Source organism: Natrix helvetica (genome assembly GCF_964273705.1).
Source record: "Natrix helvetica genome assembly, chromosome: 10".
NCBI lineage: Eukaryota > Metazoa > Chordata > Lepidosauria > Squamata > Natricidae > Natrix > Natrix helvetica.
The window spans coordinates 21944933-21962942 of NC_138561.1; the positions used below are offsets into that span (position 1 = coordinate 21944933).

Below are 18010 nucleotides of genomic sequence, written 5' to 3' on the forward strand. Positions count from 1 at the left end.
TTTCTGACCCTGCAGGATGTGCAAAGGCCAGCTGATTGTGACGTGCGCATGCGCACCAGAAACCCAGAAGAGGAACAGGTGTGGCCATGCATGCCAGGCAACATGGTTCCGTGTGCCACTTTGGGCACGCGTGCCATAGGTTCACCATCACGGGTTTAGGGAAAGGGCGTCTGGTATAACTCGAAAGCTCCTGCGTTTCTCTCCCAGCCTCCCTCGAGAGCAGATCTAGCTCAGAAGGCCTGGAAGGGACCAGGGGGAGGAGACCCAAGACGGCAATGCACATAAAAGCAGGCAAAGCTTCGACTCAACTGTTATGGCCGCCCTCTTGGCTCTTTCGGCCTCATCCTGTGGGCACCCCAGGGCAAAAGTGACTCTACAGGTAGTCCTTGACTTACGATCGTGAGCCCCAAATTCCTGTTGCTAAGCGAGATGCTTGTTAAGGGAGCGTGGCCCCGTTTAATGACCTTACCTGCCAAAGTTGTTAAAGTGAATCCCTGCAGTTGTTAAGTTAGTCCCACGGTTGTTACGTGAATCAGAAGGTCGCAAAAGGGGCTCACAGGACCCCAGGGGACACTGCAACCGTCGTAAGTACGAGTCAGCTGCCCAGAGCCTGAATTTTGAGACTGGAGATGCTGCAACAGTCGTAAGTGTGAAGATGGTCATAAGTCACTTTTTCCAGTGCCGTTGTAACTTCAAACAGTCACTAAACGAACTGTAAAAACCTCCAAGCTCTGGGCAGGAAGCAGAGATTGAAGAGCACAATTTTTTGCCTGCCTTACAGCTTCAAGCCTCTCTTCTTCCTCCCACAAGCCCAGGACACTAATTAAGGGCTGCTCTGGGTTTAATTGGCTGAGCAGCTCTACAACCCTCACAAAATGTACTAGTTTCTTGCGGTAACTAATGAAAGCTCCCCCCCATTTCTTTTGGCTCCCTTGCCAGTTCTAAAAAAAGGCTCCACTCTGTGCTTGAAGGAATCGATTGAGCCTGCTGCAGCTTCAGCCTCCTCGCCTCTTTTGGCTGTCATGGTTTTCCAGAGGAGGCTGGCATCGGGGCCGGCTGGCATTGGTTCCCCAGATGCCCTTTCGAGGAGTCAGAAACAGATCTCAGGCGGCTGACTCTGCTATCGTTTCTATCTTCTTTCCTGTGTTATTTTAAACATTCCGAAATTCTCCCAAAGCCCCCCCCCCCCCCCCCCCGGCCTTAGCCTCTTCCCCTCCCTCTTTCTATTCCACCAGCTGAAGTTCAGTTCTTCGGCCTGCCAACCCCGCGGTCTCCAATAAAGATTGGAACACATGGAGAGAAGGAGAGAAGGCGATAAGGCTGGCCTCATGTTTGCCTGAGATTTTGCCTGAGATTTTGTTGGGGGCCTGAAGTTGGGCCTCTAGAAAGAGGGCCAGAAGAGCCACAAAGATGACGAGGAGGCTAAACCATCTGGTGAAAGGTTGAGGGAACTCGGTGTGTCTAGTCCAGGGATGGTAAACCTTTTCGGTACCGAGTGTCCAAACCGGAATGCACAATTGATTATTCTGAGTGTCCAGCACCTACCCAGAAGGAGTGACGCCACAAATTATAAACAATTATTCAATGCACCACCATTGGGGCACAAGGCTGAATTTTTTTGGACATTGGCTTGATTAAACGGAGGATTCCTGCAGAATAACTGTTTCAACCCATGGCCTTCATATGAGTCATGAATTCTCTAACACCTGAACATTTTTTTTTAAAAAAGGAAGGTTAGATAGTTAGCATTCTACATCTCTGGGTGTATCCTTCTCTCGCGCGGTTATCTCCTGTTTATACTAAAATAATGCATGAACAGCTCTTTTTTTTTTTAAAGGTGCTGTTGCATCTGGCAGTTATCTCTGAATGATAGATGATGATTTTGGGGTTTAGAGCTTACTAAATCCTTTTCTTCCCCTTCCTATCTGAGGTCATGACACCGCAGCCAGATGGCGAAAATTTCTGTTTATAAGCAGACTTGCTTCTCAGGAGAGGCCGTTGCTGGACGCATGACATTGTGTGAGTGTTATGCTTGTGGTATTCAGCAGTCCCTCGCTTCACTTGGCAGATGTAAAAATAGCTTTTTAACATCTGTAAAGGAAGCAGCTGTGCCGGTGACAAACACGAGCCTGTGTTGTTCCATTACAAACAATGCGCAGGGTTGCTCCAATGTCGTTACTGAAAAGCCTCCGTCCATCCATCCATCCCTGGGACTGTTTTTGTCAGTAGGCACTCGGGGGACATGTTTCTAATTGAAGTTGGATCGGGATGCTTCCTAGGCTTGTGAGCTCAAGTAGCATGAAGGGATGAAGGCGAGGAGGGGGAGGTTTGCTGGCTACTGAAAGCAATTCCTTTTGCATTGCTTGGATTCATAGCCACCCTTGGCTGGGGTTGTCTTGCCCACAGGCATCAAGATAAGAAGGCATCAGCAAATGGGAAATCGGCAATGTTGACACAAAGCCTTTTAAAACTATGTGACAGAAATATAATCACCTGCTTGTCCATCAAGGAAAGCTCTGCATTGCTGGTCCTTTGTACCCTTTTCCTGGTGTCTTGTTCAGTCCCAAAATAACCATGCGCACCATTCCCACTCATTCATATACAGGTTTTGGCAACATGACACGCAACGTTGGACTGGGTCTGTGGCATCCATCACTCTTAAGGCCCTCTCCTTCCCTGGCATATTTGAACAAAAGTGCACGACACACAACTATGCAGGCAAAGTTTTTTTAATAGTAAGAATCAGACATGGAGATTTGTGGATGAACTCTCAAAGCTTGTTCCTATATGGAACATCAAGGCTTTTGAAAATCTAGGAGGACCAGAGACATATTGGGAATAAAATGAGAGAATTATATGTTACAATAGGCCACTTTAGGTAGCTCATGCCTTGCAAATGGGGTCTTATTAAGCCTCGTCTTCTTTTTCCCCTTCATCTTATCTAGCTATTCAAATAAATGGACTCTTTAAAAATGATAGTTCTTTGAAGAATTAGGCACTTTCTTGATGCCCTTAATTCAGTTCTGTTTGTTTGGTCCTCGGTTGCAAAATGAGGGGAGAGAAATAATATTCAGAACTACAGATTTGGACCTCCAGATTAACTGTTAATTTCTAGAAAACATTTGAACAGCCCATTGGAAAAATGAAGTCACAATTGGATGGATTCAAGGCAATCAGTGAGCTGAAAAGGAAGGTTAGGGCCGAGGGGAAAAGTCCTGCTTTCCCAGTTGGAAACTTTGCTAATTAACCTGGAACCATTTCTAGGTTAATAAAACAAAGTTGGGGGGAAAAAATTCAGCTCCTGCCATGGAGTTATAAGATACATGTGCATCTCTCTCTCACATGCAGATACGAATCACGCCTTCCCTTCTAAAAGATGTTGCTGATGTTATCACTGGATTTCAGTAACACTGCAGTTTATCATTTAATAATGAAGTAACATAAGAAAGGTTCACACTTTGGTTTTTTTAATAATAAACGATGGATCACTTCTGTTTCACAGCAGCACGTATGACATGACTTTCTATGCCTCTTCAGCCTCATCTTCCCCAGGGACGCTTCTCCTCTCAGAATGCTCCAAGTTGAATCTAATTTGGACGCTGGGCGTTATGAGACATGGGGAGCGTTGTGATAAACCCCGGGAATTTCGCTTTGTTTTGCAGAGAGTGCGCAGAGCACCGTGTCGGCCCCAAGTGAAATCCAGGCCAACCAACCCCAGGCGCTTCATTATGCTTTGGCCAACGCCCAGCAAGTCCAGATTCACCAGATAGGAGAGGACGGCCAAGTACAAGTAGTAAGTATTCATTCTTGACCGGCCCTTTGGTGCTCTACAACTGCTTTCCCCGCGTGCAGTTCAGACTCAGTTTTTCCTTTGCTCCCAACATACGATTTCCTGAGGTTTGTGTAATTTAAGGCATGTCCGTATGTGTTTGGGAAAAATCAGCTTTCTGGTGTGGTCCTTGATGTTGTTGTGTGTGGTGTATGTGTGTAAAAATATATCACTGAAGTTAGGCTCTGCAGTCACTGCATCTGCACGCATGGATTTGCATGCCGATCGTTGCTTTCCATTGTCCCCATTCCGTGCAGGATGCAGTCTTGATGGATTATACATAAGCCTCTCCCTAGCGATACTAGCAAACCATTTGCCCTCATTTTTTCCAAAGTGCTTTCCGAAGAATTTTTTGGACATCTGTTAGCTGAATTTCTTCCATGTGTGTATGGTTAAATTTGTGTACATAAGCCCGGTTTATAAACATTGGCATTAAATTCTTTTCTTTAAAAAGTTTAAGAAAAGTTAACACTTTGACCTCAAAAGATACAGAAGACAGGAAGTTTAAACACGGAGTGTGGCACTTCTGCTGTTACTCAGACTTTTCTTGAAGGATTTCCCTGGGAGGGCATGGAGAAGCTTGAATCATGGGTTCCATGATCCAAAGGCGTTTGTTCTGGAAAGGCAGACAAGGTTCGCTTGTCTTAAAATTGAAGCCAGTATAATTCATCCACGTCTTCAATTGTGCATATGAAGGATTCTTTTTGAAATTTACTTGATTTAGACCTTTTCTATCTGCCCAAACTCAAGCTTTTGTCACGGCACAAGGTACCTATTTTCAATCCATTCCTCTTCAAAGTCTCGGTCAGACACCTTCCTGGTTACTTCAGTCTTGCTTCTGCTCCGTATCTATGGAGTGGAGCGGTAAAAGGAAGCACCCTGAAAGATCTAAGAACATTAATGGTATATCAGGGGAAACCAAAGGGGGAAAAAACCCTACCTATTTTGGGCTCTGTGGCTCAAAGAGATGCAGCGGCGGGCAAGACAGCCAGTAACCAACGGGACACATCTGGCAAGCCCAGCATGTAAAGAGAACAGTGATGACTCTTTTATTCATTCATTCATTTATGAAATTTATTTGCTTCTCGCATCCAACAATTTGGGCAGACTCTTCTCCACTGCGGTTCCATGGCAATTCCTATTTAGGACCATTTTTTTGGGTTATGTTTTCTCATTTCATGTTTCATCTTTTAAATTCCAGGTAGTTCATCTTGTGTACGTGGAACTTGTTCTCTTTTTATGGGATGGAAAGGGACACAGAGGTAGAAGAACTTGCCTTTTCTGGCTGCACTGGAAGCATTCCCTTAATTTGCAAACAGCATACCCCCTCCTTTTATTTTTTAACCAAAGCAGGCCATTGTGCCAGCTGTTCCCTAAAAGCTGATGAGGATTTGGTGTTTGGAAGAGAAGGCCACTTGCTTATAATTTCAGCCAGGATTGGCTCCGCGGCCTTATTTTATATACAGCTCCTATTGTCATTTGGATATTTGGCCCTGCTGCTTCCCCACTATAAATAGACAGTTTCCTTCCAAAGGAAATGAAACTATTTAAAATAGGAGGATCAGTATTTCTTTGAAATTCATGTGAAATTTTGAGTGCTTTATAAGAAAAAGGAGGTCTTTGACAGATCTTCCTCATGGATGCTTTTAATCTTGGGCTCTTTACCCAACAGCACAAAAATGTGCCCAAAAGAATTTGAAGAAGTCAAATTGCAGCTTGTGGGCAGCAGGTAAAGCTCTATCAGAGCCTGGGTGTAATTCCCCCCGCCCTCCCACCCACACACTTGACCATTTCCCCTCCTTTTTCAATCAGGCAGCCATTGTACCAGGCAGTGATCTTTTTATTAAACCCTCCAGGCGCAATTCTCTGCTTTCGTTGGTTGGCATAACTTCCCTCGGGAGCAGCTGCAAACCAAGGGCGATTCCCTGGCAGAGAAAAGCTTATCTTTTCTGGGGGGATTGTTTTCTCCACCCAAGTGGAAGGGTTTGTTTATTTTACAAAAGCCTCTACTGCCCTCTCCTGAATGGCTTTGCGCACCTTTCAAAAACACAGCATAGGCACCTCAACCGAACATGCCCAGCAGTGAAAAAGACCTGGCACGATAGCAGTATCCCAGGATTTGAGGGGATGCCACAAAGAAGAGAGGGGTCAACTTAGTCTCCAAAGCACCAGAAGGCAGGACAAGAAGCAATGGATGGAAATTAATCAAAGTGAGTAGCAATCTGGAATTAAGGAGAAACTTCCTAACAGTGAGAACAATTAATCAGTGGAACAGCTTGCCACCAGAAGTTGTGGGGGGTCCCTCACAGGAAGTCTTTAAGAAGAGACTGAACAGTCACCAGTCTGAAATGCTATAGGGTCTCCTGCTTGAGAAGGGGATTGGACTAGAAGACCTCCAAGGTCCCTTCCAGCTCTGTTCTGATTGAGTGAAAGTTCTAAGGAGCAGGGGCTGTTCTGAGCTCAGACCGAGGCTAAACCTGAAAGAAGAGGGAAGCGAGTCCTAACTTGAGGGGAATTTTATTTTTCAAAATAGCCGCTGCCACGAAAAAAGCAACATCAACTGTTGAGGTCCACCATCTGTGGCAGAACTTGCCCAAAGTGTCCCATGGGAACCTTGAATGGAGTTGGTGCTTGCCCCTGAAGGACGTAAAACTTTGGATAAGAATAACAGAATAATAGAAAAATAATAGAAAAGCAGAATAATAATAAGAGAAGGGACCTTGGAGGTCTTCTAGTCCAACCCCCTGCCTAGGTAGGAAACCTAGGCAGGAAACAAATGGCTATCCAACATCTTCTTCGAGACTTCCAGTGTTGGGGCATTCACAACTTCTGGAGGCAACTTCTGTTCCACTGGTTAATTGTTTTCACTGTCAGGAAATTTCTCCTCAGTTCTAAGTTGCTTCTCTCCTTGATTAGTTTCCACCCATTGCTTCTTGGCCTGCCCTCAGGTGCTTGACTCCCTCTTCTTTGTAGAAGCCCCTGAGGTATTGGGACACTGCTATCATGTCACCCCTAGTCCTTCTTTTCATTTCTTTTTCTTTTCAGGAGAATAAGGAAGGTTCAAGCAATGTCCAAGTGTATATTTTCCAAGCAACATAGCAGGAGGACAGCTCTATAAACATGTTAATTATACTTTTCCTGTTACCTCCAGAGTTAGAAAATCCCTAGATACGGAGAACAGTCAAAGAAAAAAAAAACATTAAAAGTAAACAACCTTGGAAAGTAAGCTGCGCACCTCCCTGAAGTGAGCTTTCCTCCTCTTTTCGCAAGGAAAGATTCCAAGGTGCAGCAAGAAATGCTGATTTATTTGTGCCTGCTTCTCCCACCACTGAGCGATATTGTTTTAAGTTGGCAGCATTCATAAGGTTTTGACTAATGCTTCTCATTTTTCTCCTTCCTTTCTTTCTTTTTTTAAAATTCATGGATCCCACAGGGACATCTCCACATAGCACAGGTGCCACAAGGAGAACAGGTCCAGATCACGCAAGACAGCGAGGTGAGCCTTCACAACAGACCTATCTGGAAGGAGCCAACTTCCAGTCCTTTGTCTTCCATGGAAAAGGCGAAAAGCATTATGTGGAATGTGTAATGGTGTAAGGAACAGCAGTGCCTTCCTCTTCGCCTCTTGGGCCACATAGGGAGAAGGAAATGTTATGTTGTTGGTTTGAGCGCCGAGCATGGCAATTTGGTTGCAGCCAACAACCTAATTACCAACCCGAGCTACCAATATTCAAAGACCATTCAGAAGAAAATGTACCAGGGTACCAGTGTGTCTGCAGTTCCTAGCTAATTTTAAATTGGAGTAGGATGGTGGCCTATGTGTCAAAGGCAAATCCCTGCTTATCTATTGAGGTGTGCACATGTTATAATGCATAGCAGGGGCATGCTTTCCTGCTTAAATGTATTATTTCTGCCGAGGTATATTACAGGCAGTCCTCAAGATACAACCAGTAGCTTAAAAACAACAAAAAATGCCCATGGATAAAATGGATTTGCACTTACAACCATGTGGTTTGTTTAACAACCACTGCAACCTGGTTAAAAACCGTGGTAAAATGGTGGTAAAATTGAGTCTGGTCTTGTGGTGCCCCGATTTACAATTGCAATGACTTACTGCAGGGGTGGGTTCCTATGTGAATCGATACTGCTTCGCTTCGCATGTGCTTTGTGTTGCTCACGCATGCACAGTTTGCTGTAAATGGTTCTGCACATGCGTGAAAACCATTAAAAGATAACAAAAAAGATGCCAGCAATGGCAACGGAGACCGGGGGACTGGTTTGGGGGCACGGCCAGCCTGGGTCGCTGCCGTTTCTGTGACCCAGGCAAGATTACCACTACCAGGTGGAAGCCCACCTCTTTAGTTACTGTGTAACTAAAATTTCAATCTCAGTTGTGGTTGTAAGTTGAGGACTGCCTGTGTTTCTCTCTGGAAGCTAATCTGTGTGTTTTGCTTAAAGATAAAACGGGAGAATAAGAAACGTGAGAATAAAAATTCATGCCACACAATTTCAATATCTGCCTGAGGTCGCAGACAAGCTACCCAGAGTGGCTGAGAATCTGTTAAGGAAAGGCGAAAAGCAAGGAATGCAAATTGCAGGAAGCAACTGCTGTGTTTGCACACCCCTATGACTTCAGAGGGAGTAACCTTGGACGTGAAGGGAAGCAGGATCAGGTCCATCTTTTATCCAGTTTGATAGATAACATCTGGATAGGAGCTAATTCCAATTTATAGTCTCTTGGATGGAGCCAGAGTAGTTGTTGACAGCCTGATGTTTATAGCAAATATGAAAAATGGATCCACTTATAACTTCCTTTTCCATCCTCTGTGTGAATTTCTTTGCATGAAATTACTTTTTCTATTACTCGGGTTTCGGAGAGATATTACTAGTTACAAAGGAAATGGATTTTTTTCATGCTTGCTTCATACATCTAGACTCAGAAGCTTCTCCAAGATTGGCCACAACAATCAAATTATTTGGAAATGGATGCCTTTGCCATTGCTGAGTGGCGTTTTTGTTTGCCTCTGAGTCTGAACTGTGATAAAAGAAAAGGCCATCCATGGAAATGCCAGCATTAAAGCTTGCAGATATCATACCCATTCAGAAAGTTGGATGCTGGGATGGCCAAAAGGACACCCTCTTGCTCTCCTAATTTTAGGCTGAGAGGGATTTTAAATTCAGGAATGCCTCCACATTTGCAAATCAGATCCATTGCTAGCATGTAAAAAGCTTGTCCTGTTTATTGTTTAGCAATTTTTAATTTTTTTTTCTCCAGGAGCTCTTTCATGTCAGAGACAGTAGAAGTCCTGTCCTTTTTCTCCTTGTTAAAGGAGGAAAAAAGGGAGAATTGGAGAGTTGTCTTGAATACACCAACACAGCTCTAATTAACATTGCAAAAGCATACTTTTTTTCTTTATAGGAGCAGAACTTCTGTTTCGGGTTAAAAAACAAACAAACCCACAACTTGGATTAAATAAGCGTCTACGGACTTTCTCAGACGTCCAGGTCACGGTTGTCCCAAAGGTGCTTTTTGAAAAGGGCCAGGGGACTTCCTTGATTTTTCCTGAAGGCGTTTCACTTCTCACCCAGGAAGCTTCTTCAGTTGCATTAAGTAAATCAACACGTTTCTTTCTTTCTTTCTTTCGCAGGGTAACTTGCAGATTCATCAGGTTCACGTGGGGCAGGACGGACAGGTAGGGAATCCCGCTCCGGTTTTAACATTTCAGCTCTGCCGACGTTGGCTAATGCGAACCAGCTGATCCTTGCAATTTCCTAAAACTGGGCAGAATAGAACGATTTGGGGGTGGGGGTGGGGTTGTTTGTTATTATTTTTGGAAGAGTTATGAGTTAAGCTGATTTTCTGGCAAGCATGCTTATCTAATATCCTTGTGTGTGTGTTTATCTTAAACTTCGTTGAGTTTTGGCTCCCTTGTCATTGTGCTAAATTGCTCTTTTCTTATCCGACACTGTCGGCATGGACGCACGTGGTCCAGAAATGTGCAGACAACGGAGATGTTCGTAGATAACAGGCTCTTGGCTTCATCGTTGTGCGAAAGAGACATTTTCCACCACCTCCCAGGAACTGTGCACACTCTCTGTCTCAGGCACATGGTGGTATGGTTCAGAGGGAGGATCGGGAGACTCTTTGCTTATGCTCAGGCGCCCTCCTTCCAGGATGGGTGTGGTCTTTGCTTAAGAAGCACTTTGCTTCTGGGTTTCATTGTAACATCTACCCTCTCCTGGTGGCCGATGGCATCTGGCGGTGGGGGATTCACCCTTTCGCCAATGACCGTCTGGGGCTGTTTCTCTTCTCCCCTCTTGTCTTAAGATCATCCATCCGTTATGATGTACTTTAGGATTGTTAGAGAATCTTAAGCATGATTATTTATTTGTCTTCTACTTGTATCATTTTCACAAATAACTCAAGGCAGAGAACATCTCCAACACGCCTTCTCCTGTTTTCCCCACAGCAATATCCCTATGAGGTGGGTTGGACTGAGAGAGAGAGAGAGTGAGTGGCCCAAGACCACCCAGTTGGCTTTCATACCTGAGGCAGGACTAGAAATCACAGTCTCCCGACGATTGGCCAAAAGGCACCCAGGCTGCTTTCATGCCTAAGGCAGGACTAGAACTCTCCGTCTCCCAATGATTGGTCCAAAGTCACCCAGCTGTGGCTTTCATGGCTAAAGTGGGACTAGAGCTCCCAGTCTCCCGGTTTCTAGGGTGCCTTGACCATTAGACCCAACGGGCTCCCTTCCTGCGTCTCTCCCAAACTTCAGCCTTTGACCTCCGCTGTGTATTGCCGGTGGCTCTTTCTCCTCCTCCTTGCCTTTGCCTTCCGGACTGTTTTGTCTGGGTGACGCTGTTGGATCAATGTCTGGTTTTTCTGGCAGGCTCCACCCTGGTAGTGATATAGAGTAACCCTCCACATGGGTTCTATTAGCTCGACGTTTTGTGTTTCAGGCCATGTTTAATAGGAAGGCCAAAATGTAGAAATAATTAAAACTTTCTGTTTGAACTAATGTAGATGATGAGAGTCCCCAGAAGGAGGGGAGGGGCTTCTGTTGGCAATAGGGATAGACTCACAGATGGATTGCTTTTCCTCTCGTTCTCTTCCTCCTTCGGCTCTTCCTCTAAAGCAGCGTTTCTCAGCATCGGCAACATGAAGAGGGGTGGATTTAGAGGGGAATTCTGGGAGTCGAAATCCACCTGTCTTCACGTTGCTTTGGTTGAGAAACATGGAGGGAAATCTCTGCATTTGGCTCATTATCTACTTCCGGTTTTCGGCAAAACCGCAACATAACAAACAACCGCCAGCCTTAGTTTAAGGCTGCAAAATCTCAGCGGTCATGTGACCGACCCAATTGTGATGAGCATCACAACATACGGACGTAACGGACAGGGCCCTGTTACGGTGGTACGTCGAGCACTTATCTATATTGTGTTTTCTAACTGGTTTTCATTGATTTGGTTCGAAATGGGCAGCCACAGTTTGATAAATAAAATAAGTGGCACCTCTGTTTGGCATCTTGGCTTGTTTTGGTGAATCTTGGCTTGTTTCATTTGGGACGCTCCTCTTCCCAGAGTCTGCTGTCTACAGATTGCTGGAAGTTGGTTTGTGAAGTGCGCTTCGACTTAAAACCATTTTTTTTAGTGTTCAAAGTTGCAACTGAATGCAACTGTTTTTCACCCTTACAACCATTGCACCATCCCCATAGTCACATGATCAAAATTCGGATGCTTGGGAGACCAACTCATATTTATGACGGCTGCAGTGTCCTCCAGCGGTGACGTGATTTCCCTTTGATGACCTTCTGACAAGCAAAGTCAATGGGGAAGCCAGATTCACTTAACGGCCGTGTTACTAACTTAACAACTGCAAGGAATCACTTAACAACTATGGCAAGAAAAGTCGTAAAATGGGGCAAAACTCACTTAACAAATTTCTCAATTAACAACGGAAATTCTGGGCTCAGTTGTGGTCATAACTCAAGGACAACCTGCCATGTGTTCTATCGGGAACCTCCCTCTCCACTTCTGGTTACAGGACAATTTGTACGTTTTAGGGAAAGGCAAATGAAAAAAATAACCAAAATAATTGCCCCCAAAGGTTCCTGAGATCCCCAGCACTGCCCAAATCGTTTTAATGTGTGTTTATTTCTAATTAGCTCATGCCAAGAGGCAAACATGCTGTTTATGCAGAGGCCCAATTCTTCATGGGAAATCTCCCTCCAACCTGACTTCAATATGAGTTTTCCGTGACGTGGATCCGCGTTCTTCCTTCCAGCTTGTAGATCGCCTTTTATTAGCCTTGTCAGAATCGATCAAATTGATTGAAGTCCGGTTGAGATCTGGCATGACCCAAAGTCACGGGCTTGTTGCAGTTGTGGTGAGGGGGGGTGGGGGGGGAGGGTGGACCCCATTCCAGCTTTAACATTTTTTGAAAGCAGATTTGGCTGATGCGAAGAACTGAAGTAGTGCATGGACTCGGAATAGTTTTTGGGTTCAAAAAGAAAGAAAAATCAACCAGACTTCTTTTTTCTAATTGTGCTTTCCAGACGCAAATATCCATTTTATTCCTCTGTTTATGCAATAGCGTAGGGCTGTCAGATTTAAATCAAACGTCCTACATGGATTATTATTTTTTTAATGAAAAGTCCCAATGACCTATGAAGGTAGAGGCCTCCTTGTGGAGATCCTGGGCACAAGGATGCCCTGCATTTACTCCAGAGGTCTTCCAACTTGGCAACTTTAAGACTTGTGGACTTCAACTCTCAGAATTCTCCAGCCAGCGAGTTGGAAGTTCACAAGTCTTAAAGTTGCCAAGTTTGGGAAGCCCTGTTTTACTCTATCCTTCTTTGATTCAAGATCCATTCACTCCAACCCAAACTTCTTCAACCAGAGAGGATCTGATTAGAAGGGTCTATTCAGCGGCAGTGTTCATCTTCCCCCCGCCCCTCTGTCCAGTGAGGTAATCTTGACCTCTGGTGGTGTAAGATACTCAAAACATACAAGGGCTTTCAGAGAAGTGTTAGGTTACAGGGCTGAAGCAGTTCAAACTTTGTAGCTTAAAAACCACTTATAAATAATGAAGTTGGAGGGACATGTAGAGGGGAAGATTTCTTGCAGTGAGTTTTCAGGAGGATACGTGTCCAAGAACTATAGGAATACGTCATTCTATTTTTATGTCCTAAAAACGGGTGTCCTCTTACAGATCCCACGTTTCGGTAGTGTGTAGGCAACCGTTTCCCAAACTGGGAAAACTTAAAACATCTTTTAAGATGGCAGCTTTGGTGGAAGGCACCCATTCCAACAAACATCCAAAGAAACTTCAGCTGAGACCCAATATATTAAATATATCTGCCAAAATGCCTTGTTCATGGGACAACTTAGAAAAAGAATAATATCCATCTGCAGCTAACCATGTGTTTTAGGAGAACGGTGATGTTGCTCAATATGCAAATACAGTGCCTTTCATTCGCTTTTCTAACTGGGCAGGCATGTTTGTTTTCCTATCAAGACAGAGGAATAATAATAATAATAATAATAACAACAACAACAACAACAACAACAACAATAACAATAATAATGGTTGATACCTAGGACGCTGGCCCCAAACTGTATCAACCATTAGCACCAGACACTGGTATTTGTAATGCATTTTTGAATGTTCAGTTGGCTGAGTTTCATGTTTAAGGAATGAAGTATATAATAATATCTTGACCCTCTGCCATGTTGTTGTTAGTTGCGAAGTTGTGTCCGACCCATTGCGACCCCATGGATAACGTTCCTCCAGGCCTTCCTGTCCTCTACCATCCTCTGGAGTCCATTGAAGCTCACACCGACTGCTTTGATGAGTCCATCCAGCCACCTTCTTCTCTGTCGTCCTCTTCTTCTTTTGCCTTCCATCTTTCCCCGCATGAGGCTCTTCTCCAGGGAGTCCTTCTTCCTTCTCATTAGGTGGCCAAAGTACTTGAGTTTCCTCTTCAGGATCTGGCCTTCTAAAGAGCAGGCAGGGTTGATCTCCTCTAGGACTGACCGGTTGGATGGCCTTGCATTCCAAGGGACTCAGTGCAGGAGTCTTCTCCAGCACCAGAGTTCAAAGGCCTCCATTCTCCTCCTTCCTTATGGTCCAACTTTCACAGCCATCCATTGCAACTGGGAAAACCATAACCTTGACTGCAGTGTAATCAAATGATAATATTTCTTACGTTATGGGAAAAAAATCTGTGTTGGGGACAGTGTTTGAGATTTTGAGAGAAGGCAGAGGGAATCAGGAAGACAAACACAGGACATTCGGAAGGGGATTTTTCCTACCACACCACTGAGAGAGACCGACTCATTCTTTTGTGTTATACCTTCTGCAGCAGCTGCGCCATACACTCTTCTTCTCTTTCAGAACATCTGCTTTAAATAATCGAGAGTCAGAAACAAACAAGATTGTTAGAAGCACAACAAAGGGAACCACTAAACTCTATACACTGGAAATCCAAAAGTTATTCTTTTCGCTTTTTTTCTTTTGGAAGTGCCAAAGCAGAGAAATTAGTATCACTAGTACTACAAGCAGGTCTTGGCGGATATGGTTGGTCTTCACCCATCAGCCTCAGCCAGCATGGTCATTAGTCTAAGACAGGGGTGTCCAAACTTGGGAACTTTGAGACTTGTGGACTTCAATTCCCAGAATTCCCCAGCCAGCCATGCTGGGGAATTTGAAGTCCACAAGTCTTAAAGTTCCCAAGTTTGGGCACCCATGGTCTAAGATGAATGAGAGTGTTAAGGGGTAAGTAGGCTGAAATGAATGAAAGAGGGGACAGGTTTTTTGTAAGATGGAATCGATAATTCCAGATATCGACAATTGCATTCTGTTTTTATAATATCAACCCTCTTGCCCTTACTGCTTAGTTTTTCTTCCACTGAAATCTTTTCAGTGAAGATTAAGGATTTGTGTGACAGTTTTTCTATTGTTCTTTGACACCCGATTAGTAGTGTATTCTCATTAATTATTCCCCTTTTTTGAAACACTTTTTCACAAAGTGAAAAATCTCAGTCACTTTTGTAATCTTCTTATTCACATCTAAGCACATTTTAAAGTTTAATTACAACTTAATACTTCTAAATCAACCTGATGGAATGACGTTTTGAGAAACTATGATTTTTGTTTTCATTCTTTCTCCCTATATAATCTTTCTACTTTCATTTCTTGGTAATTTTTTTGATGCCAGGAAGATGTTAAAATACAGTTACTACATTTTCTAACTCATGAAGTATTATGCCTCAAAGGCTACCAAGCCTCAAGCTTTCTAGGAAAGCAGGACAAAGCCATAATTCATTGTGGTGTCACCTCAAATATTTTTTTTTCTAAAGTATCTTCCCCCTGCAAGGCAAAGATCTCTAATCTCCCATATTTCTTTGGAGAAATGTACAAAGATACATAAGGGACAGATTTTATTTTTTAATGAACAAGAAAACTTCCTGCATTCTTCTATGTGCCCTGGAGAACCTCTACTGCCTTGGGCACATAACTAATTCCATAGAAAACATCCACTTCTATCCATCTAATGAGCTGTGGAGGCGCAGTGGGTAGAATGCAGTACTGCAGGCGAATTCTGCCGACTGCCAACCGCCATCAGCAATTCGATCCTGACCGGCTCAAGGTTGACTCAGCCTTCCATCCTTCCGAGGTGGGTAAAGTGAGGACCCAGATTGTTGGGGGCAAGAGGCTGACTCTGTAAACAGTTTAGAGAGGGCGGTAAAAGCATTGTGAAGCGGTATATAAGTCTAAGTGCTTTTGCTATTGTAATCTTTCAGGTGGTTTAATTGGGTAAACTTCCTGAGTGAAAAAGCCCATGGAGTATTCTGGGATGGTAGAATAAATAACTTTTTGGAAAGGGATAATCATTTGTTAATTCATTTGTTCATTTGAGGATGTATCGGTCCATAAAAATCCCGTTCACACAACCAGGCATATTAACAGTACTTTGAAGGATCTCTCCTTTATGCAAAATGCATTCCGTTCTTTATTCACTCAGACCTTGTTTTAATATTCCTGTGGACCTAATAAGGCGAGACGTGATAAGGCACAATAATCTTTTCAATGAATGGAAAATCATTTTCTTTGCTTTCCAAAGTGCTTTTCTCGGCCCAGGTTCCATCTCTTTACAAATGTGTGCATGTAATAAAACCTCCCCACTTATAATAAAAACTTTTCTTTGTATTTTTCTTGGGGAATCTCTAAGTAATCTTTTGTGTGTGCTGCAGAATTTTCTCATTCTTAAATGTTAATCATTTGTGAGGATCAGATGAACATTGTCCTCAACACTTTTCCATAATGAGGTGCAGCTCCTCTCCCTTTTGCCCCAAAGACTGACATCTCTCAACTCCTGCATCTCCCCCTCCCCTTTTTAACTATCTTTGCAGCTGACCCTATGCTTTCCCCGTGCTGTTAGTGATTCTGCCTCTTTCCCTGCTTTCTCCACACGGGAAAACGCACGAGGACACATTGCGCTTTAATATCGTTTTGGGCTGGGACTGCTTCCGAGATGCAGAGGCACATACAATTACCTTCCTAAACTGGCTGCGGTGTTACGAACCGTACCACTGTGGGGTCGCTTAGCATTTTTGTAATAGCACCGATGCTTTCCCCAAATCTGATCTGTGCAGGAGGACCCGTCTGTTGGCTGCTGCCGTGTTGATATGGCAGGAAGGCGGAGTGAGCAACCAAATCTCTCCTTCTAAGAAGGTTTTTGTGGTTTTTTTTGTCAATTTACATTTTAGGTCTTGGAAATCGCGTAGCAGGTAAAGAGTGAAGAACCTCTGGCCTGAATGAGCATTTCCAGTTCACTTTCGGATTCTCTGCTTTTATCACAGTCTTAGACTTCTTTAATGTCTGGCGTGGCTTCTAGCATGGCCCAAATCCCAATGGCCACGTTTTTGTTTCTGTTGTGCCGGGATGCCTGGGGTATGCACCGTACCGTTTTGAGGGTGCTCACGGCAACGATTTAAGAGAGGCTTCAATGCTAACATAATTGGACTTTAGCTTCTTCCCAACCATTCATGTAGAAAACCCCTCCCAACTTATGACTTTATGATATTTTAGGTGCGTCGTGCAGCATTGCCTGTATTATTAGATAGCATGTTATTCTGTGATTGTACGTGACCTAGTGAAAGAATTTCAGTGAGGAATGGCAGGACAGATGCACATAAGTGCACAGGAAGGAGGAAGGAAGGGAAGGAAGGAAAGGAAGGAAGGAGAGACAAATGAGGAAGGAAGGAAGGAATTAATGAAAGAAAGAAGGGAAAAAAGGAAAGATATGGGAGAGATGGAAGAAGGAAGGAAAGAAGGAAGCAATGAGAGACAAATGAGGAAGGAAAAAAGGAATTAATGAAAGAAAGAAGGAAAGATATGGGAGAGATGGAAAAAGGAAGGAAGATATTTTTATTCATCTAGGATTAGTCTCTGATTTGTATTGACGTGCAGCAAATCTATCTGACTCATCATGCAAGGTTATGGCGGTTACGGTCCCAAGTGGTTGTGGGGCTAGTAACTGGCCTTGTTGGGGTTTTCTTCAAAGCCAATAAAAGCATACACATTCCAATTAATTTCTTTCACCTTTTTAATTTCCAAAGTAGACAAACCCTGAAACTTATTTGAGCATCCAAGAAACTCTAGGGATGATATTTCTCATGGAATAATTGGGGTATTTTTTTTTAATGCAGGGGAGGTTGTTTGAGACATGGGAAATGCTTTCTTGTTAATTAAAATATAACAGAACATTCTGCAAATGAAGAACACATTTGTCTTGGGAGGAAAGATGGGCATCAGTTTCCAGCTGTTTGCCAAGCTAGACATACTAGGATTATATTAATTGATGTGCTGTTGTTCATTTGTTCATTTTTTAAAAAACATTTCTGTGTGTTAAAATTATCTCTCTGCCAAAAGGGGGCAAAGTGACACATTCTTTTCCTTGCAGAACATTGCTCGTTTTAATTCCTACGTCGTGCACTTAATAATGAACCTTTTATAAATCATGTTTAATGTCTCTTCCTCTCTTTGTCTCCTAGTGCTTCTATAACATTTTGAAAATATTTGTGTATAAGAGGAAAACCAGCTTATCTCCACCCCCGCTTTATTTTGTAAACTGCTGTCATGGTTTAGTTGACTATTTGACAACAGTTTAATTA

General features: G+C 43.5%; 1 protein-coding gene across 4 annotated transcripts in view; it reads left to right on the forward strand.

The window, feature by feature from the left end:
* BANP (BTG3 associated nuclear protein) overlaps positions 1 to 18010 on the forward strand; it is an 84387-nt gene that overhangs the window by 44615 nt on the left and 21762 nt on the right. For 2 of the 4 annotated variants that reach the window (XM_081963606.1, XM_081963607.1), the window contains exons 9-11: positions 3663 to 3793; positions 7254 to 7325; positions 9478 to 9522. In XM_081963606.1, coding sequence (XP_081819732.1) covers positions 3663 to 3793; positions 7254 to 7325; positions 9478 to 9522 — 248 coding nt within the window. Of the gene's footprint in view, positions 1 to 3662; positions 3794 to 7252; positions 7326 to 9477; positions 9523 to 18010 lie in introns of all 4 variants that reach the window. The other 2 variants (XM_081963608.1, XM_081963609.1) reach the window with 2 other exon arrangements.